At 56.3% G+C, this 20,618-nt stretch overlaps 2 protein-coding genes across 2 annotated transcripts; both read right to left on the bottom strand.

The window, feature by feature from the left end:
• Positions 1-7,781: 7,781 nt before the first annotated feature.
• Positions 7,782-17,143, bottom strand: LOC119923785 (neurofilament heavy polypeptide-like). Its single transcript, XM_038743028.1, has 7 exons — positions 16,912-17,143; positions 15,604-15,711; positions 15,413-15,490; positions 10,547-10,704; positions 10,144-10,406; positions 8,733-8,919; positions 7,782-8,054 (listed from the first exon to the last, which is right to left on the bottom strand). The coding sequence occupies exons 1-7, from the start codon at positions 17,141-17,143 to the stop codon at positions 7,782-7,784; spliced, it is 1,299 nt and encodes a 432-aa protein (XP_038598956.1).
• A 297-nt stretch (positions 17,144-17,440) lies between these two features.
• Positions 17,441-20,063, bottom strand: LOC119923784 (protein PELPK1-like). The gene is made up of 4 exons (XM_038743027.1): positions 19,996-20,063; positions 19,117-19,566; positions 18,008-18,203; positions 17,441-17,638 (listed from the first exon to the last, which is right to left on the bottom strand). Exons 1-4 carry the CDS (start codon positions 20,061-20,063, stop codon positions 17,441-17,443), a joined length of 912 nt encoding a protein of 303 aa, XP_038598955.1.
• Between the last annotated feature and the right edge of the window lie 555 nt (positions 20,064-20,618).

The raw sequence follows: 20,618 nt of genomic DNA, 5'->3' as shown, positions 1-20,618 counted from the left end.
GCTGGCTCACCTCTAGGACACCTGCAGGACAAAAGAGAAACCAGAGGGAGGAGGATAAAGACCAGCCCACCGTTTGTCATGTCTAGGATGAGCAAAGGTCTGGCAGCAGAACTTCTATGGGGATTACAGAGTTGAAAAAGAGGGTGGAAGAGAGGAGGACAAATCATTAGAAAGTGCTTACTATAATTGTCAGGTTAAACTTGAGTTAATTTGAGTAAGTGAGGGGAAACTAAAAAATAAGAATGCAGGTATTTATTAAGCCCTCCCTGTGTGCTCAAGTGCTGTGCTATGCCCGGGGGTAGATAGCAAATAATCAGATCAGATACCATCCTGGTTCCACACCAGGTTCTCTTAATCTAAGAGGAAATCTGTCTTTAGTTCTGACAGTAACGTAAACTGAAAAGTGCGATGGAGCACTGGGGTGAGGGTTAGAAAAAGGAAGCACTATGAGTGGGAAAGCTGCATGTGAAATGATGATCAGTCTTGGTAGTAGTTGGTGGAGGAAGTAGGTTGGGGTTAGTATGTCTAGAGCATGACTGTGAAAGAGAGCTTGATGAAAATATAATTCACTCATGAAACATTCTGGGCATGCCACCCCTCTCCTCAAACATCTCCAGCAGTTGCTGGAAATCTCCATATCGAACAAAAACTCATCACTATTGGCGTCAAAGCCTTCCACCACCCTGCCCCTTCTTACCTCACCTCCCTTCTGTCCTTCTACATTCCAGCCCGCTCACTCTGCTCCCCTGGTGCTAACCTTCTCACTGTGCTTCATTCTCACCTGTCCCGACATCGACCCCTGGCCCATGTCCTACCACTGGAGCACCCACCCTCCTCAAGTCCACCAAACTAGCACACTTCCCCCCTTCAAAGCCCTACTGAAGGCTCACCTCCTCCAAGAGGCCCTCACGGACTAAGCCCCCCTTTTCCTCAGCTGACCCTCCCCTCCACGTTGCCACGTTGCCTCAAAGGTAATAAATACCTATGCTCTATTCCTCTCTCCCAGCCCCACAGCACTTATGCATATATCTATAGTTCTATTTATTTATATTAATGCCTGCTTACGTGTTTTAATATGTATATACCTATAATTCTACTTTTTTATACTGATGCCTGTTTACTTGTTTTGATGCCAGTCACTCCCCTTCTAGACTGTAAGTCCAGTGTGTGCAGGGATTGTCTCTCTTTATTGCTGGATTGTACTTTACAAGCACTTACTACAGTGCTGTGCACACTGGGTAAGCTGAGTAAACACTCAGTAAATACGATTGAATGAATAAATAAGAACTTCTGCCATATAGGGTGTGAGGGAATAGAATGGGATATTAGAGGAAGGGAAGGCAGGGTCAATCCCTGGAGGATTTTCAGAATCCATGGCTGAGGGAGATACTGACAGTGAGGAGACAGAAGGAGGCCCGGAGAGATCTCAGTAGCATGAACTCACCCTGTATATGGTTCTGCATAATCATCAAGGTCTGAAAAATCTGGGTGGGATTTGGAGATGGAAGGAGAGAGGGCTGATGAGAAGCAGGAATGTGTCACTTGTTTGTTTGTATTTCCCAAGTGCTTAGCACAGTCGTCCCTCAATAAATGCAGTTTCTATGACTGCTGTTACTGCTACTCAATCCCCAAATGTGATTATCCCACACCAAGGGAAGTGGAGATCTGGTGAGGTCATAATTCGTTTGATCAGGTTAGCTAATTAAACCAGATAATTCAGACCCCGGAGTGGATTCTGTGGCTAGAATTATCCTGCTGAGCTACATACAGTGATCAAATCTGCCAGTTCTTCCTCAGTCCTACAGTTCAGTCAGGAAGTTTGAACTAGTCTCTGTGGGAGCATTGGCAAGCTACGTATCCTCTCTGGTCCCAATCTGTGAAACGTGGCTCAGAACCTGAGCACCTATCTGCCTCCCAGAGACCATGCGAGGTTTTGTGAGAGTGGGGATGTGATGTCTTTGGGACAAAAATGTATGACATTCATTCTAATATTACTACTTCCTTTCTGAAGATCCACTGGGTACTGAAGTCATGTGGAACTGAACGGTGTGTGGGGTGCAGGTGGGATTGTTGTGGGAGGCGGTGCATATGTCTGTAAACCCTTTATGATCCATGGAATCATTTTGAGCTCGACTCGCATTCCCTTCTTCACACATAGAGACAGAAACAATGAGAGGGAGAGAGAGGAGAGAGAAAGAAAGCGAGGCAGTGGTAGAGAGAGCAAGAAGAAAGAACCAGGAGAGGGAGAAAGACTGGTCAATCACTCATTGGTATTTTCTGAACACTAACAGCCCTGTGTTAAGCACTTGGTAGGCAGAGTAGGAGGATCAGGACCAGGCAGAGCAGGAGGGCCAGGACCAGGCAGAAAAGGAGAGTCAGTACCAGGTGAAGGAGGAAGGCCACGGCTAGGTAGAGGAGAAGGGCCAGTACCAGGTCGAGGAGGTGGGCCAGGACAAAGCAAAGGAGTTGTCCAGGACGAAGTAGAAGAGGAGGGCCAGAAACAGCCTAGAAAGACTGTGTTGACCATGTGTTGTAGGAAGGCCAGGACCAGGTGGAAGAAGACGACCAGAACCAGGTGGAGGAGGGGGGCTACGACCAGATGGAGGAGGTCCAGAGCCAGGTGGACGAGGAGTGCCAGCACAAGGCCAAGGAGGTGGACCAGGACAAGGCAGAAGCTAAGGACCAAGACCAGGCCTAGGAGGTCGGTCAGGACCAGGGAGAGGGGGAGGGACAGGAACAGTGTAGTAAGACTGTCAGTACCAGGAAGGATAGGAGGACAAGAACCAGGTGGAGGAGATGGGACAGGACCGAAGGGAATAGGAGGATCAGGACCAGGCAGAGTTGGAGGGTCAGGTCCAGGCAGAAAATAAGAGCCAATACCAGGTGAAGGAGGAGGGCCACCACTAGGTAGATGAGAAGGACCAGGACCAAGTTTGGCAGTGGGCCAGGAAATGGCAGGGTGAGAGGGGCAAGGCCAGATGGAGGAGGGCCAGGAACAGCATAGAAGGACTGTCATGACCAACTGTTGTAGGAGGGCTACGACCAGATGGATGAGGAGGAGGACTAGGGCCATGTGGAGAAGGAGGGCCACGACCAGGTTGAGGAGGAGGGCCAGGACCAGGTATACGAGCAGGGCCAGGATGAGGCAGAGGAAGAGGTCCAGGACCAGGCAGAGGAGGAGGATCAGGACCAGGTGTAAAAGGAGGAGTACCAGTACCAGTACCAGCTGAAGGAGGAGTTCCAGGGCCATCCGGTGGAGGAGGACCAGGACTAGACAGAATAGGAGGGTCAGGACCAGGCAAAGTAGTAGGACCAGGACGAGGCGGACAAGGAGAGCCAGGTCCAGGTGAAGGAGGAAGACCACGACCACGCAAATGAGAAGGGACAGGACAAGGTCGAGGAGGTGAGCCAGAACAAGGCAGAGGAGAGGGTCGGGACTAGGTGGAGAAGGAGAGGAATTACCAGGTGGAGAACAAGGACCAGGACTAGGTGAACGAGAAGAGTCAAGACCAGGCCGAGGAGGTGGGCCAGGAAAAGAGAGAGAAGGAGGGCCAGGACCTGCAGGTGGAGGAGAACCAGGACCAGATAGAGAGGATGGTCAGAACTAGACAGAGTAGGAGAGACAGGACCAGGCAGAAAAGGAGATCCACTACAAATTGAAGGAGGAGGGCCACTATCAGGTAGATGATAAAAGCCAGGAGCAGGTCGAGGAGGTACACCTCCTTTTAGAATGTGAGCCCACTGTTGGGTAGGGACTGTCTCTATCTGTTGCCAACTTGTACTTCCCAAGCGCTTAGAACAGTGCTTTGCACACAGTAAGGGCTCAATAAATACGATTGATGATTATGATGATGATGACCAGGACATGGCAGAGCGGAGGACCAGGACCAGGTGAGGGAGAAGGGCCACGACCAGATAGAGAAGGAGGACCAGGATCAGGTAGATGAGAAGGGCCAGGAACAGGATGAGGTTGGCCAGGGCAAGGCGGAAGAGCAGGCCAGGACCAGGTGGAGGAGGAGGGTCAGGACAAGACGAAGGAGGAGGGCCAGGGCAAGGCAGAGGAGAAGAGCCATTACCAGGTGAAGGAGGAGAGCTAGGACCAGGTGAACGAGAAGGGCCAGAACCAGGTCATGGAGGTAGGCCAGGGACAGGACCAGGCCATAGAGGTAGGCCAGGAAAAGGAGGAGAAGAAGAGCTAGGACCATGCGAAGGAGAGCCAGTACCAGGTGAGGGAGGAGGGCCAGAAAAAGGTGGAAGAGGAGAGCCTTGACTAGGTTTCGGAGGTGGGCCAGGATCAGGCGGAGGACGCGGGCCATGACAAGGCTGAGGAGAGGACCAGGGCCAGGTGGAGTAGGATAGCCACGAACGGGTGGAGGAGGAGCCTGGGTCTCCTAGGGCTCTGGGGCTGTGAGGCCCTGGTTCTCTGGGGGTCCTGGTAAACTCTTGGGACTCCAGGGCTTCTGTGGATCTGGGTCTCTGGGCCCCCACTCTCCTACAGCTCTGGGACTGCTGGGGTCCTTGAGCTTTCAGTGCTATGTGGCTCTTAGGCCTTGGGGCTCCTGGGTCTTGGGCTCTGGACTCGTGGACTCTGGTGCTCTTGAGGCTCGGAACCTCTGGGGAACCTGTGACTCTGGTCCATCTGGGGTTCTGGAACTAAGGGGTCTAAGTGTTCCTGTAGCACTGGGGTTCCTGAGGGTCTGGGATTCTGGGTCTTTGATACGGGGCTTTTGGAATGGCACTGCTCCTGGGTCTCAGGGCTCCTAGACTTCAGGGGCTCTGGGGCTCTCGGGTGTTTAGAGCTCTGTACTCTGGGCCTCTGGCTCTCCAGGAGCACAGTGGATCTGGGGATCTGGGGATTTACGGCTCTCGGGATTTGAGTTCTGGGGCCCCTAGAGCTCCCGGGCTCTGGGCCCTTGTGACTCCTGGGGTTCTAGGGATCCTGGAACTTTTAGGCTCCTACCTGGAGCTCTGAAACTCTGAGACTCTGTGGCTCTAGGGCTCTTGGGGCTCCAGTATTCTGGGGTTCTAGGGTTTGGGGGCTCCTGGGGTTTGGGGGCCTCGAGTGTTCCTGGGAATCAGGCCTCTGAGGAGATCTGGGAAGAGGGGATCTGGGCTCTGGGTCTTTGGTGCTCCTGGGACTCTGGAGCTCTGGGCTCTTGGGCTCTGGCATCCCTGGGGTTCTGGGGCTCTGGGGCTCTGAGACTTTAGGGTTATTGGGACTCCGGTGCTCTGGGGCTGATGGAATTATGAGGCAACGGAGCCTTGGGGATCCTGGGGCTCTGGGACTTTGGAATCTGGGGCTCTAGGGTTCTGGGTAGCTGGGGTTCATGCCGTTCCTGGGACTCCAGGAATCCTGGGACTATAGGTCTCCTGGAGCTCTGGGTCAGTAGGGTTCCTGGGGTTACTGTGACTCCAGTACTCTTGATGCTCTGGGGATCTGGGGTTCAGAGGCTTGGAGAATCCTGGGACACTAGGGATCTGGGCTCCGGCTCCTGGAGCTCTGTGGCTCTTTGGGCTCTGTGGATCCTGGGATCTGGGGCCTCTAGGGCACTGAGGCTCTGGAGCTCTGTGTTTTTTGGGTTCATGGGACTCCAGGGCTCCTAGGGCTCTGAGGATCTGGGTTCCTGGTGTTCCTGGGACTCCAGGGCTCCGGTGGATCTGGGTCTCTGGATTTCGAGGCTCATGGAGCACTGTTGATCCTAGGTTTTTCAGGCTTCCTGTGCACTGGGGCTCTGGGGCCTTGGGGACCTGGGGACCTGGTAATCTGGACTCTGGGGCTTCTGAGGTTCTGTTACTCCGGGGATTCTGGGGATCTGGGGCTCTGGGGCTCAGGGGCTTCTGAGGGTTTCTTGATTAAAGGGCTTCTGGAGATAAAGGTCTCTGTGTTAGAGGCCTCTGGAGCTCTGGAGCTCCTAGAACTCTCGGACTTCAGGTGCCCTAATGATCCGAGGATCTCGGGCTCAGGGCTCCTGGGGCTCTGGGGCTCTGGGGCGTTGAACACTTGGGCTCTGAGAATCTGGGGTTCTGGGCTCTGGGGCACCTGGGACTTTGGGGTTCCTGGGACTCTGGGTCTCTCGGTATTTGGGGTAACTAGGGTTCTTGGACTCCAGGCCTCAAGGGCCTGTGGAATCTGGGGCTATTGGGCTTTGGGGCAACTGGGACTCTGTGGTTCCTGGGACTCTGGGACTCTGGGGCTCTAGGAGCTCAACCTCCAGGTGCTGTTGGGCTCTGAGACACTGGGACTCCTAGAGCTCTGGGCCTCTGGCATTCGTGATGTGCAGAGGATCTGTGGCTTTGGGCTCTGGGGCTTCACGTGTTCCTATTGCTCTAGGTGTTCTGGGGATCTGGTTCTCCTGGGACTCTCGGGTCCTTTGGATTTGTGGCTCCTGGGACTCTGGGTATTGTGGCATTTGATCTCTGTTACCCTGGAGCTCCTGGGGCTCCATGGCTCTTGATTCCGGGGTTCTGAGGCTCCAGGGGATCGGGGGCATTGCGACTCTGGGGCTCATGCAGTTCTTGGGACACCAGATCTCCTGGTTCCCTGGGAATCTGGAGCTCTCGTGCTTTGGTGCTCCAGAAACATTGGGGCTCTGTGTCTGGGGCACCTGGGGCTGTGAGGCTCCTGTGACTCTGGGCCTCTGGCTTTTGGGGCTCTGTGGCCTTGGGATTCCTGGGTCTCTGTGGCCTTGGGACTCCTGGGGCAATCACGCTCTGGGTATTTGGGTTTTGGGTCCCCTAGGGCTGTTGGGCTCCTGGAACCTGGGGCTCCTGTGTCTGGGGCTCTGGGGTCGGGGGAGCTCCTTGGGTTTTGGGGACTCGAGCGCTCTCTGGATTCAGAACTCTGTTGCTTTATGGGCTCTGGGGATCTGTAGGCTCATCAGATTTGGGACTCTGGGGCTTTGGTGCTTCTGGGTCTCTGAGATCCTGAACACTGGGGCTCTGTAATTCCTGCAGCACAGAAGTTTAGGACTCTGGGACTTTGAGCTCTTGGGACTTCTGGAGCTTCTGGGGCTCTGGCGGTCTTGCGGCACTCAAGCTCCTTGGTGTTTTGGATCCTGGATATCTAGGACCAATGCAGTCTTGGGGATTCCAGGGCCCGTGGGCCTCTGGGGCTCTCGGCCTCCAGGCATTCTTGGAACACCGCAGCACCGGGAGACGTGAGGTCTGGGGACACTGGCACCTGGGGGAACCTGGATCTCTGGGGATTCTGGAGCTCTGGTGGTAAGGGGCTTCTGGAGCTCTGGGGTCTTGGGTCCTTGGGGCTCCTCGGGCTGTGGGTCTACTGGGGCTCTATGGCTCTGTGCTCTGGGGCTCTGGGGCTCGTTTGTCTTTGGGGCTATGTGGTTCTTAGGGCTCTTGGGACTTCCTGACTCCAAAGATTCCGGGGCTTTGGGGCTCGGGATCTGGGTTCTGTGGTTTCTGAGTCTTCTGGGGGTCTGGGGCTCTGAGTCTCCTAGGTGATTGTGCCTCCAGGGCTCCTGTGGCTCTGGGGGTCTGCGGCCTTGGAACTCTGTGGCTTTGGGTTCATGGCATTGCTGGGGTTATTGGGCTTCTAGGACTCAGGGCCTCTGGAGTCTTTGGGCTTCTTGTGCTCTGGGGCTCTGAGCTCTGAGACTCCAGGCTTCCTGGAGCTCGATGGCTCTGGGCCTCTGGATCTCCGGGGCTCCTATGGTGCCTGTGACTCTGTGGCCCTAGAGAATCTGGCCTCCTGAGTTCTGGGGCTTTGGGGCTCCTAGGATTTTTGAGACTCCAAGGCTCTTGGGGCTTAGGGCTCTGTAGCTTCAACGGCTCTGGGGTTTCTCTCTGGGAGGGTCTGGCACTCCTGGGGCGCAGGGTATCTGGGGCTTTGCTGCTGCAGGATCTCCTCGGTCTCTGGGAGTCTTGGGACTCTTGGGTTCTTTGGCCTTGTGGCCCCGGGTCTCTAGGGCTCTGGGGAAGCTGAGACTCTGGGTCTCTGGAACCATGGGACTCTCTGGCCTCTGGAGCTCTAGATTCTGTGGCTCGGGAACTGCTGGAGCTCGTGGGCTTATGCGGTTCTTGGGACTCCAGGGCTCCTAGGGTTGTGGAAATCTGGAGCTCAAGGCTCTCGGGCTCCTGGGGCCCTGGAGTTCCAGTGGCTCTGGTGCTCTGGGGCTCCTGGGACTCTGAGGTTCTGGGGCCTTAGGGATCATGGGGCAGTCGGATTCATGAGGCTGTGGGACTCTGGACCCTGGGTCACTAGGGCCTTATGGATCTTTGGGCTCTGGGGCCCTTGATTCTAGAGCTCTAGGGCTCCTGATGCTTTGATGCACCCTGGTCTCTATGGCTCAGGAACTCTGAGGCTCTGAGTCTCTGGGCCTCTTCGGATTCTTGGGACTCTAGGGCTCCTGGGACCTTGGAGCTCTGGGGTTTTGGGGCTCCTGTGGTTCGTTGGACTCCCGGGCTCTTGCTACTCTGCGAACTGTCTCTATATGTTGCCAACTTGTACTTCCCAAGCGTTTAGTACAGTGCTCTGCACACAGTAAGCGCTCAATAAATACGATTGATTGATTGATTGATTGATTGATTGATTGATTGAAGCTCTGGGGCTCTGGACCCCGGGGCTCTTTGGGGTCCTGGGGTTCGGGGGCTCTGTGGCTTTGTGACTTCTGGGGATCTGGGTCTCTGGACCCTGGGTCTCTGGGGCTCCTGGGGGCTTTGTGGCCTTGGGGCTCCTTGGACGTTGATGTTCCTGGGGCTCTTGGGCTCTGAACCCAGGGACCCTGGGTCTCCTGGAGATTGGAGTCTCTGGATGTCTTGGAGTCCTTGGACCTCCAGGGCTCTGGGGCTCCGGGGGCTTCTGGAGTTCCTGGAGCTCTGGAGTTCTGGAGATTCTGGGGTTCTTGAGACTCCACGGCTCCCGAGGTTTGCGGAATCCAGGGCTCTGTGGCTTTGAGGCTCCTGGGAAACTGGGGTTCTGGGCTATGGGGATCCTGGATCTATGGGTCTCCTTGGAATCTGGGGCTCTTGGACACTGGGATTCTGGGGTTCTTGGGGTTATTGGGAATCCAGAGGTCCTGGACCTCTGGGGATCTGGGTCTCTGGGACTTTGAGAGTCCTGGTAGTCTGGGCCCTGGCGCTCCTGGGGCTTTAGGGCTCTGAGGTCTTGGGGCTCCTGGGGCTCTGGGCCTTCTGGCGTTCTTGATATCTGGGTCTTCTGGGCTCTGGGGTTCTGGGGACCTTTGGCAACTGAGACTCTAGGGTTCCTGGGACTCCTGGGGTGCTTTGGACTCCAGCAATCCCTGGATTCTAGGGATCTGGGACTCTGGGACTTTCAACATGTTGGGATTCTGGGACTCTGGGGCTCCTGGACTCTAGGGCTCCTGGGGCGCTAGGGATTTGGCAAACTGGGGCTCGGGGGTCCTGTAGCTCTTGGGGTTCAGGGGCTCATAACTCTGGGGCTCTTGGGTTCTGGAGTCTTGGGGATCCTGGGGTTTTCGGAGTCCTGCTACTCGGGATCAGGTGTTTTGGAGATCCTGGGGCTCTGGGGCCTTGGGCCTCCTTAGATTCTGGGACTCTGCTCTCTGGGGCTCCTGATGTTCATGGGACTCAAGGATTCCCCAGGCTCTAGGGCTCTGGATCCTTGGGGCTCTGGGGTCCTATGGCAATAGGGCTTTGGGGTTCTTGGGACTCCAGGGATCATGAGGCTCTAGGAATCCAGGGCTCCGGAACTTGGGGGTTAGTGGAGCTCTTGGGCTCCTAGAGCTTGGGGACTCTGGGACCTTGGGCCTGCTGGGTCTCTGGTACTCTGGGACCTTGGGGCTCCTGGGACTCTACGGATCTGGGGCTCTGGGTCTCAATCACTCCTGGTTTCCTTGTCTCCAGGGATCCTGAGGTTCTGGGGATATAGCGTTCTGGAGTGTTGGTGTTCCAGGGACTCTAGGACTCTGGTTTCTGGGGCTCCTTGGGCTCTGGTACTGCTGTGGCTTTGGGGGTCCTGGAACTCTGGACTCTAGGGGCTCTGGGTGATCCTGGTGATCTGGGGCTCTGGGACCCTGGGGGTCCTAGGGCTCTGGGTCTCCTATAGCTCTGAGGATCTGGGGCTCTGAGCCTTGGGGTTCCTATGACTTTAGGGTTCTGGGTTCTGGGGTCCCAGGGGCTATGGGGTTCCTGGAGCTCTGATACTCTTTGGCCGTGGGGCTTCTGGAACTCTTGGGCTCCTGGGTCTCTGGAACTCTGGACTCTGAGGCTCTAGGACTTCTGGGTTTCCTGGGGTACTGGGGACCTGGGGCTGCTGAGGCTCTGGAGCTCCCGCGGCTCTGGGACTTTGTGTGGCTCAAGGGCTTCTGGCGTTCTTGGGACTCTAAATCTCCTGGGGCTCTGGGGTTTGGGGTCTCCTGGGGCTCTTGGGACACTAGTGCGCTGGGACTCTTGGGGTCTTGGGGATCCTATTAATCCGGGGTCTAGATCCTGGGGCTACAGGGCCTCTGGGGCTCTGGAAATCCTGGGTCACTGGGGATCCTGAAAATCTAGATCTCCGGATCTTCGGATTTCCTCGGGTCCTGGGTTTCTTGGGACTCCAGGGAACCTGGAGTTCTGGGGATTTGGGTCTCTGAGGCTTTTGTGGCTCCTGGGACCCTGGGTCTCTGAGGTACTGGGTCTTCTGGGATTTTTTTAACCCTAGGGCTTCTGAGGCTCTAGGTCTCCTGGCCTCCTTGTTCTTGGTTTTCCTGGTGCTCTGGGGCTCTAGGGCTAATGGACTCTGGGTGTAGGGGCCGTTATGCCTTAGGGCTTCTGTGCCTCTGGGGCTTCTGGAGCTCTGGGGTTCTGGTGTCTTAGAGTTCCCTGGACTCTAAGGCTCTTGTGTTCTTTGCTCTTCAGGGTTCCTGGGGTTCTGGGGATCCTGGGGACCTGGGGTTCTGAGGTCTTGCGGTACTGGGGTTCTGAAAGCCTAAACTCTGGGGCTCTGGGTAACTGAGGCTGCTATATATTAGGTTCTCCGGGGCCTTGGCGTTCCTGGGGCTATGGGGCTTCTAGAGCGCTGCAGCTCTGGGGCCTTGGGGCTCCTTTGACTTTGGGGAACTTGGGGTTCTGGAACTCTGTGGCCTAAATGATCCCAGGATTCTGGGTTCCTGGGCCTCTGGGCCTCTGGGCCTCGGGGTCTCTGGGGATCCATCCCTTCTTGGGACTCCCGCCCAGGCCCCCGCCAACTCATCCCAATCCAAACCCTCCCCACCCCTCGCACCCTTCCCCCTCCCTCCCCACCCTCGACAGCTGCTGCCAAGTGTGGCCTCTGGAACCCCCGCTCCGTTTTAAGTAAGATCCCTTTCATCCTGGACCTTTTCCTTTCCAGTTCTCTACTCCTCCTCGCCCTAACTGAAACATGGCTGTCTCCGGACGACACGGTCTCTTCTGCTGCTCTCTGCAGTGCAGGCCTCTTCTTCTCCCACTCCCCCAGACTCACCGGAAAAGAAGGAGTTGTCGGTTTCCTTCTCGCCCCCCAGTGTCGCTTTCGCACAATCCCTCCTCCCCCTTCCCTTTCCTTCCCTTCCTTTGAAGCCCACATTATTCGCCTCTACCACCCCCTCCAGATTCTTGTAGCCGTCATACACCACCCTCCCGGCCCCACTTCCAACTTCTTTAACGACTTTGACCCCTTCCTCACCTTTCTTCTCTCCTTCTCCATGCCCACTCTAATCCTCGGAGACTTCAATATCCACATGGATATCCCTAACGACTCCTCTGCCGCCCGCCTTCTATCTCTCCTTGACGCTGCCAACCTCTTCCTCCACCCCACCTCACCCACTCACCAACTTGGTCATACCCTCGACCTCATCATCTCCTACAGCTGCACTATATCCACCCTCACCAACTCTGTAATCCCTCCCTCTGATCATAATCTTCTCACCTGCCTCCTCACTCACACTCCTTTCCCCTGTAAATCCGTATTACTCCCTCACAGAGATCTCCGCTCTCTGGACCCCACCCATCTTTCGGAGCGCCTCACACCCCACCTCGCCGCCCTCTCCTCTCTACCCAGTCTTGATGATCAGATTACTGCTCTCAACTCTACCCTTTCTACTCAGCTAGACTCACTCGCTCCCCTTTCCCTTCGCCGCTCTCATACCCCTAACCCACAGCCCTGGATCACTGCCACTGTCCGTCCCCTTCGCTCTTATGCTCGAGCTGCCGAACGCTGCTGGCGAAAGTCTAAACACCATGCCAACCTCGTTCACTTCAAGTTTATCCTTTCCTGACTTAACTCAGCCCTCTCTTCTGCCAGACAAAACTATTTCTCCTCCCTTATTGACACCCATGCCCATCACCCCCGCCAGCTCTTCCGTACATTCAACTCCCTTCTCAGGCCCCCGGTTCCTCCCCCTCCTGCTTCCCTCACCCCCAACGATCTGGCCTCCTACTTCATTAACAAAATTAAATCCATCAGGTCTGACCTCCCCGAAGTCTCTTCCCCCCTTTCTGCAACCCCCCGGCTATCAACACTCTCTGCTACTCTCCCATCCTTCCCAGCGGTATCCTCAGAGGAGCTCTCCTCCCTCCTCTCAAGTGCTACTCCGGCCACCTGTGCTTCTGACCCCATTCCCTCTCATCTCATTAAATCTCTCGCTCCATCCCTTCTCCCCTCCTTAACACCCATCTTCAGCCACTCACTCTCCACTGGTTCCTTCCCCTCTGCCTTCAAACATGCCCATGTCCGTCCCATCCTAAAAAAACCCTCTCTTGACCCCACCTCACCTTCGAGTTATCGCCCCATATCCCTCCTACCATTCCTTTCCAAACTCCTTGAACGAGTTGTCTACACGCGCTGCCTAGAATTCCTCAAGAACACCTCTCTCCTCGACCCCCTCCAGTCTGGTTTCCGTCCCCTTCATTCCACGGAAACTGCCCTCTCAAAGGTCACCAATGACCTCCTGCTTGCCAGATCCAACGGCTCCTACTCTGTCCTAATCCTCCTCGACCTCTCAGCTGCCTTTGACACAGTGCACCACCTCCTTCTCCTCAACACGCTATCTGACCTTGGCTTCACAGACTCCGTCCCCTCCTGGTTCTCCTCTTACCTCTCCGGTCGTTCTTTCTCAGTCTCTTTTGCAGGCTCTTCGTCCCCCTCCCATCCTCTTTCTGTGGGGGTTCCCCAAGGTTCAGTGCTTGGTCTCCTTATGTTCTCAATCGACACGCACTCCCTTGGTGACCTCATTCGCTCCCACGGCTTCAACTATCATCTCTACGCTGATGACACCCAGATCTACATCTCTGCCCCTGTTCTCTCCCCCTCTCTCCAGGCTCGCATCTCCTCCTGCCTTCAGGACATCTCCATCTGGATGTCTGCCCGCCACCTAAAGCTCAACATGTCGAAGACTGAACTCCTTGTCTTCCCTCCCAAACCTTGTCCTCTCCCTGACTTTCCCATCTCTGTTGACGACACTACCATCCTTCCCGTCTCACAAGCCCGCAACCTTGGTGTCATCCTCGACTCCACTCTCTCATTCACCCCTCACATCCAAGTCGTCACCAAAACCTGCCGGTCTCAGCTCCTCAACATTGCCAAGATCCGCCCTTTCCTCTCCATTCAAACCGCTACCTTGCTCATTCAAGCTCTCATCCTATCCCGTCTGGACTACTGCACCAGCCTTCTCTCTGATCTCCCATCCTCGTGTCTCTCTTCACTTCAATCCATACTTCATGCTGCTGCCCGGATTATCTTTGTCCAGAAACGCTCTGGGCATATTATTCCCCTCCTCAAAAACCTCCAGTGGCTACCAATCAATCTGCGCATCAGGCAGGAACTCCTCACCCTGGGCTTCAAGGCTCTCCATCACCTCGCCCCCTCTTACCTCACCTCCCTTCTCTCCTTCTACTGCCCAGCCCGCACCCTCCGCTCCTCCGCCGCTAATCTCCTCACTGTACCTCGTTCTCGCCTGTCCCGCCATCTACCCCCGGCCCACGTCCTCCCCCGGGCCTGGAATGCCCTCCCTCTGCTCATCCGCCAAGCTAGCTCTCTTCCTCCCTTCAAGGCCCTATTGAGAGCTCACCTCCTCCAGGAGGCCTTCCCAGACTGGGCCCCTTCCTTCCTCTCCCCCTCTTCCCCCTCTCCATCCCCCCCATCTTACGTCCTTCCCTTCCCCACAGCACCTGTATATATGCATACATGGTTGTACATATTTATTACTCTATTCATTTATTTATTTATTTTACTTGTACATATCTATCCTATTTATTTTATTTTGTTAGTATGTTTGGTTTTGTTCTCTGTCTCCCCCTTTTAGACTGTGAGCCCACTGTTGGGTAGGGACTGTCTCTATATGTTGCCAATTTGTACTTCCCAAGCTCTTAGTACAGTGCCCTGCACATAGTAAGCGCTCAATAAATACGATTGATGATGATGATGACTCCGGGATACCTAGTGCTTTCTATGGGGTTTGGGGGCTCCTTGGACTCAGGAGCTCTGAACCTGGGCTCCTGGGACTCAGGGGCTCCTTGGTCTGTGGACTCTGGGGCTCAGGGCTCTGGGACTCTTGGGGCTCTTGGGGCTCTGGGGATTTGGGGCTCTGGACTCTGGGGCTACAGGGCTCTGGGGCTCTTGGTGTTCTGGGGTTCTAGGACTCTGGACAATGGGGCATTGGGGCTCTAGGGCTCGGTAACTCTGGGGCTCTTTGAATCCTTTGATTTGGGGCTCTGGGCTCTTGGTTCTGGGGCTACTGGGACTCTCGAACTCCTAGTACTCTGAAATCTGGAGTTCTGGGGCTACTGGGGCTCGGGAGCTCTGGGACCTTTTGGGCCCTGTGTCTATGGTGATGCTGGGGTTCGGGGGCTCCTGGGGTTTAGGGCTTTCGCGCCTTGTGGCTCCTTGGATAATAAAATGCTATTATTGTTATTATTTTTATTATTATTACCATTATTATTTATGATGACATTTTTTAAGTGCTTACTATGTGCCACACACTGTTCTAAGCGCTGGGGTAGATACAAGGTAATAACGTTGTCCCACGTGGGGTTCACAGTCTTCATCCCCATTTTACAGACGAGGGAACTGAAGCACAGAGAAGTTAAGTGACTTGCCCAAAGTCACACAGCTGGCAAGTGGCGGAGCCGGGATTAGAACTCATGACCTCTGACTCTTAGGCCCGTGCCCTTTCTACTTAGCCACACTGCTTCTCTGGATTCTGAGGCTATTGGGCTTTAGGGCTTTGCGGCTCTGAGGCTCTTTGGTCTTGGGGCTCTTTGGGCTTTTGGGATCCTGGGACTCTTGGGATCCCAGGTCCTGGGGCTCCTGGGGCTCTGAGACTCTGCGCTATGTGTCTCTGGGACTTCTGGGACTCTGGAGCTCCGGACACTCTGTCGCTTTGGGCTCTGGTGGCTCTGAAGCGTTAAGACATTAGAGCTCTTAGCGATCGGGGACTTTGCTTCCCAGGGACACCTCAGGCTGTAAGGATCCTACCGCTCTGGGCTTCCTGGTTCTCGAGGCTCTGAGGTATTGGAGATCCCTCGGCTCTGAGATTCTGGGACTCTGAGGCCCCTGGGATTTTGGAGAATACAGGGTTCCTGTGGCTCTTGGGATTTGGGGTTCTGGGACTTTGGAGCTACTGGGACTCTGGGGTTCTGATCTCTGGGGCTACTGGGGCTCTGCACTCTTGGCAACTGTGGCTCTGGTTTCCTGGGGGTCCGAGTCTCTGGGGCATTTTGGCTCCTTGGGGCTCCGGGTCTCTGGGTCCTTGGGCCCCTGAGTCTCTGGGCCTCCTGGGTCATTGGGCCCTGGGTCATTGGGTCATTGGGTGCTCTGGGGCCTTGGGGCACTTGGGCCCTTGAGTGCATGAGGCTCTTGGGTGTTGGGCCTCCTGATGCTCTGGGATTTTGTTGATCTAGGGTTCTATGTTTCCTGGTTTTCTTGGGACTGCAGGGCTCCTGGAGCTTTGGGGCTCTGGGAACCTGGTGCTTCTGGGATCCAGGGATTCTAATCTCTGGGACACTGGGACACATGGACCTCTGGGCCTCTCGACTCTAGGCCTGTCGTGTTGCTGGGGGCTCTGTGGCCTTGGGCCTCCTGAAGCTCTGGGGATCCAGGAGCTCTGGGGTCCTGGGGCACTTGGGCCTCTTGTTCTCCTGAAGCTCTAGTGCTCTGAGACTGTAGGACTCCTTAGGCGCTTGGGACTCCAGGGCTCTTGGGGCTTTGGGGATTTGAGGCTCTGGGGCTCCTTTGGCTCTGAGGCTAAGGGCTATTGGTGTATGGGGCATTGGGGCTCCTAGACCTCCTAGAGCTCCGGTACCTGGAGGCTCCTGGGTCTTTGGCGCTCTGAGACCTTGGGGCTCCTAGGGCTCTGGGGCTCCTGGGGTTCTTTGGACTCCAGGGCTCCTGGAGTCCTGGGGATCGAGGACTTTGGGCTTTGGGGCTCCTGGACTCCTGGGGCTCTGACATTCTGTACAATGGGTACTGGTACTCTGTAGTTTGTGTTCCTGGACCTCGGGGCTCTGGGGCTTTGTGTCCCCTGGGGCTCTGGAGCTACTGGGCCTCTGGGGTTTGGGGTCTTTGGGGCTTTGGGAACTCTGGGGCTCCTGGGGCGTCTAGGGCTATGGGGCATTAGGTTTCCAGGAGCTCTGTGGCTCTGTACCCTGGGGTTCTGGGGCTCCTGGAGCTCAGGTGCTCTGTGCAATCTGAAGCTCTGGTGTTCCTGGGGCTGTGGCTCTGAAAGATCAGGGGCTCTGGGGCCATGTGGTTCTTGGATCTGTGGGCCTCCTGGGGCTATAGGATTCCCGGGCCGTTTTGGCACTGTCGGTCTGGGGTTGTGGGGTCCTGGGGTTCATGGGATTCCATGGTTCCTAGGTCTCTGGCGCTCTGGTGTTTCTAGGCGTCTTTGTGCTCTCTGTGTTCTGGGGCTCTAGAGCTCTGTACTCTGGGGTCTTAGGGCCACTGGGACTCTCGGGCTCCTAATGTTATGGTACTTCGGGGGCTCTGGGGCTCTGGGGATCTGGTGCACTTGAGGTTCCTGGGACTCCAGGACTCCTGGGGTCCAGGTCCCTGGGTTCCGGGGCTGCTGGAGCTCTGGGGCTTATAGGACTGTCGGGTTCGGGTTGTTCTAGGGCTCTGAGGACAAGGGGCTCCTAGGGCTCTGGGGCTCTGGATTCTGGGGCCTGGTGCTCCTGAGACTTTGGGGTTCCTGGGATTCTGGTACATTGGGGCCAGGGGCTACTGGGACTCTGGGGCTCTTGGGATCTGGGGTTTCTGGGGTTCTTGGACTCTAGGGTGGATTTCTGGGGATCTGGGGCCTTGTTCCTTTAGGGCTACTGGGACTCAGGGGCTCTTGGCTCTGTAGTTCCTCCGGCTCTGGATTCTGGGGCTGTTGACTTTAGGGCTGCTGGGACTCGGCGGCTCTGGGCTCTGGGCTCTGCAAGTCCTCTGGCTCTGGAATGTGAGACTCTAGTTCTCTGAGGCTCTGAGGTCCTGGGGCTCTGCGGCTCTGTGGCTCTGTGGCTATGGGGCTCCTGGAGTTCTGGGGCTCTGGATTGTGGGGCTTCTGGAACTCTGGATTTCCAGGGGCTCTTCAGTTTTGGGGTCCTGTCGTTCCTCGGGTACTTTGGGCTCCAGGGCTCCGGTGGCTAGGCTCTTGTGGCTATTGGGATTTGAGGTTCTGTGGTTTGTGGGCTCCTGGGCCTCTGGGCCTCTGTGACCCTGGGCTTGGAGACTCCGAGGACTCTGGGGCTCTGGGACTCTGGGTTATGAGGTACCTGGGGCTCAGGCACTCCAGGAGGTCGGGGGCTCCGCGGGTTCTGGGGATCTTGGGAATCGAAGAGCTCTGGTCCTCTTGACTCTTGGACTCCTAGACTCTAGGATTCTGGGGCTTCTACAGTTTTTGGGACCCTAGTGCTCCTGGGGTTCTGGGAATCTGGAGCTCTAGCGCTATAGAGCTCTTGCGACTCTGGGGCTCTGGGGCTCTAAGGTCTCCGGGACTCAATGAGTTTTTGTTGCCAGAGGGCTCCTGGGGCTCTGGGGCTCTGGAGCTCTGGGGATCTGGGGCTCTGTGGCCTTGGTGTGCCATACCTCTAGGGCTCTGGAACCTTGGTGCTCTGGGAACCTGGGGCTCCTGTTTCTGGTGTTCATGGGCTCCTGGGGGTCTTGGAACTCCAGGGACCCTGGGATCTCGGGATCTGTTGCCCTGTGGCTTTTAGACTTCTGGGATTGTGTGGCCTTGGGCTCTGGAGCTTCTTGGGCTATGGGGATTTCGCGCTCCGGGTACCTGGGTCCTTGGGATGCTCAGACGTTGAGGCTCCTGGGATATCTGGAGCTCTGGGTCTTGGGAGCTCCTGGGATATTTGGGCTCTCAGACCTAGGGGATCCTCTGAGTGGGGCTCTGGGTTTTGGGGACTCCTGGGTTATTTAAGATTCCAGGACTCCCGGGCCTCAGGGCCCTGGGGCTTCAGGGGATCTGGGACTCCCTAGGCACAGTGGATTGGGGCTCCGGGTCTTTGGAGTTCCTAGGACTCTGGGGCCCTGAAATCTCGGGCTCTGTCACTTCTGGGGCACAAGAGATCTGGAACTCTGGGATTCTGCACTCCGGGATATCTGGAGTAGTGGGGTTCTGGGGCCTTGCTTCTCCTGGTGCTTTGGCGCTCCTGGGTTCTCGGGATCAGGAGCCTTGGGGCTGCTGAGGTTCTGGCTCTCTAGGGTTCATTGAGGCTCTGGGGTTTTCGAGCCTCTGGCCTCCATAGTTCTTGTTCTTTGGGGCTCCTAGAGATTCCAAGGCGTCTGAGGCTTAGGGGCTCCGGGGGTGGGAGGCTCTGGCCCTCCTGGGGCATAGGGGATTTAGGGTTCTGAAGTGATGGGGCTCCAGAGACATTAGGACTCTGGGCTCTGGGATAACAGAGGCTCTTTGGGCTCTGGGGGTCCTGTGTCTGTCGACCAAGATGGTCTTCTGGCTCCTGATTCTCTGGGACTCTGGGGAAGTTGGGACAATGGGTCTCTTGAGCCTTAGGACTCTTTGGGCTCTAGGGCCTTGGATTCTAGGACTCTGGGGTCCCTGGAGCCCAGAGACTCTGGGACACATGCAATTCTTGGACTCCAGGGGCTCCAGGGACTCTGGGATTCCGTGGCTCAGGGACTATGGGGCTCCTGGGATTTTGAGGCCCCTGGGGCTCTTAGAATTCCAAGACTCCTGGGATCTAGTATAATAGGGATCTTGGACTTTAGGGCTCCTGAGACTCTGGAAATCTTCACTCCGGAGCCTCTGGGGGCCTGGGGTCTTGGGGCCTTGGGGCTCCTGGAGCACCGGGGCTCCTGGGTTCGGGGGATCTGGGAACCTGGGGTAGATGGGGCTTGGGGGTTCCTGGGACTCTATTGCTCTGGGATTCTCTGGTGTTGGAGTTCCTGGGCTCTGGGGTTTGAGCTCTGGGGCTTCAGGGTCTAGGGACTCCTGGGGCTCTGCAGACTGGAGGATCCTGGGGCTCTGGGTCCTTGGGGCATCTAGGGATCTGGGTCTCCTGGGTTTATAGGGATCTGGGACCTTGAGGATGCTGGGGCTCTGGGTCTCTGGGAGTCTTTCTACACTAGACGTCTGGGCATTGGGGTTCTTGCGGCTCTGGGTCTCTGAGGACTTGTGGCTCCTGGGACTCCGAGGTTCTGGAGCTCTGGAGCTTCTGGTGTTATGTGATCCTGGGGCTTCTGTATTTCTGGAGCTCTGGGGCCTTGGAGAACTCCACAAGCACGAGGGATCTGGTTCTCTGGGTCTCCGGGTGCTCTGAGGTTCGGGCAATAAGTCACCTTGTGCTTCTTGGGCTTTTGTATTCCAGTGGCTCTGAAGCTCTGGGGAATTATAGCTCTAAGGTTTCTGGGTCTTTACGGCCTTGGGGCACCTCGAGCTCTAGGACTTCTGGTGTTCTGGGTTCTTGCTTCTCTGGGCATTGGGGTATTAGGGCTCCTGAACCTCTATGGGCCTGTGGCACTGGGGACCCTGGGGCTTCTGGGAGTATAGGTGTTCTGGAGCTCATGGGATTTGGGGCTCTGGGGCTTTAGGATTCCTGGAACTCTGAGACTCTGAGTTCTGGGGCCACGGGGCTCTGGTGTCCTGGGGGTCTGGAACTCTGGAGTCTTTTGGCTCCATGGGCTCCAGGGATCAGGGTGTCTTGGGTTTCGGAGCTCTAGTGCTTAGGTGCTCCTTAGTGCTCCTGGGTCTTTGGATCTCTGGAATCCTGGGGATCCTGACGATCAGGGGCTCCGGTTGCTTTGGGGTTCCTGGGGCTCTAGGACCTTCTGGCTGCTGGAGGTCTGGGGCTCCTGGAGTTCTGGACTTCTGAGGCTCTGGTGCTCTGTAGCTCCTGGGGTTCCTGGTACACCAGGTTTCCTAAGACTCTGGGGCTCCTGAGACTCTGAGGCCCTAGGCTCTGGGGCGTCCGGGTCTCTGGGCCTCCTGGGCCTTAGTCTCTGGACTATATGGTTCTGGGGCCTTGGGCATCATACACTTCTGGAGTTCTAGAGAACTAGGTCCTCTGGCGTTCATTGAGCATCAGGAATCCCTGGGTCCTGAGGATATGGGGCTCCGAAGCTTGGAGGCTACTGGGACTCTGGGGCTCAGGTCTCAGGGGTTCTTGCCACTCTGAGGCACCTGGAAATCTGAGATTTAGGTTCCTTGAGGTTCTGGTGCTCCTAATGCTCTGGG

This window comes from Tachyglossus aculeatus, unplaced genomic scaffold (genome assembly GCF_015852505.1).
Source record: "Tachyglossus aculeatus isolate mTacAcu1 unplaced genomic scaffold, mTacAcu1.pri scaffold_260_arrow_ctg1, whole genome shotgun sequence".
NCBI lineage: Eukaryota > Metazoa > Chordata > Mammalia > Monotremata > Tachyglossidae > Tachyglossus > Tachyglossus aculeatus.
The sequence above is the reverse complement of the archived record's forward strand: the minus strand, read 5'-3'. Positions and strand labels throughout refer to the sequence as shown.

Coding starts and splice junctions, on each gene's coding strand:
- LOC119923785 (XM_038743028.1), bottom strand. CDS start 17,143: ATGTACCAGAATCCCAGGAACCCCAAAGTCTCAGGAGCACCAGGCCCC. Junction 15,712..16,911: donor AGAGCCCCAGAGCCCCCGAA/GTACCATAACAT, acceptor CCAATGACCCAG/GAGGCCCAGAGACTCAGGGG. Junction 8,920..10,143: donor AGAAGCCCCACGGCCAAAGA/GTATCAGAGCTC, acceptor CCAGTTTCCCAG/GAGCCTCAAAGCCACAGAGC.
- LOC119923784 (XM_038743027.1), bottom strand. CDS start 20,063: ATGGAGCCAAAAGACTCCAGAGTTCCAGACCCCCAGGACACCAGAGCC. Junction 19,567..19,995: donor CCGTGGCCCCAGAACTCAGA/GTCTCAGAGTTC, acceptor TCGGAGTCCCAG/GAGCCACAAGTCCTCAGAGA. Junction 17,639..18,007: donor AAGGTTCCAGAGCCCTAGAG/GTATGGCACACC, acceptor CTCCAAGCCCAG/GGTCACAGAGGCCCAGAGGC.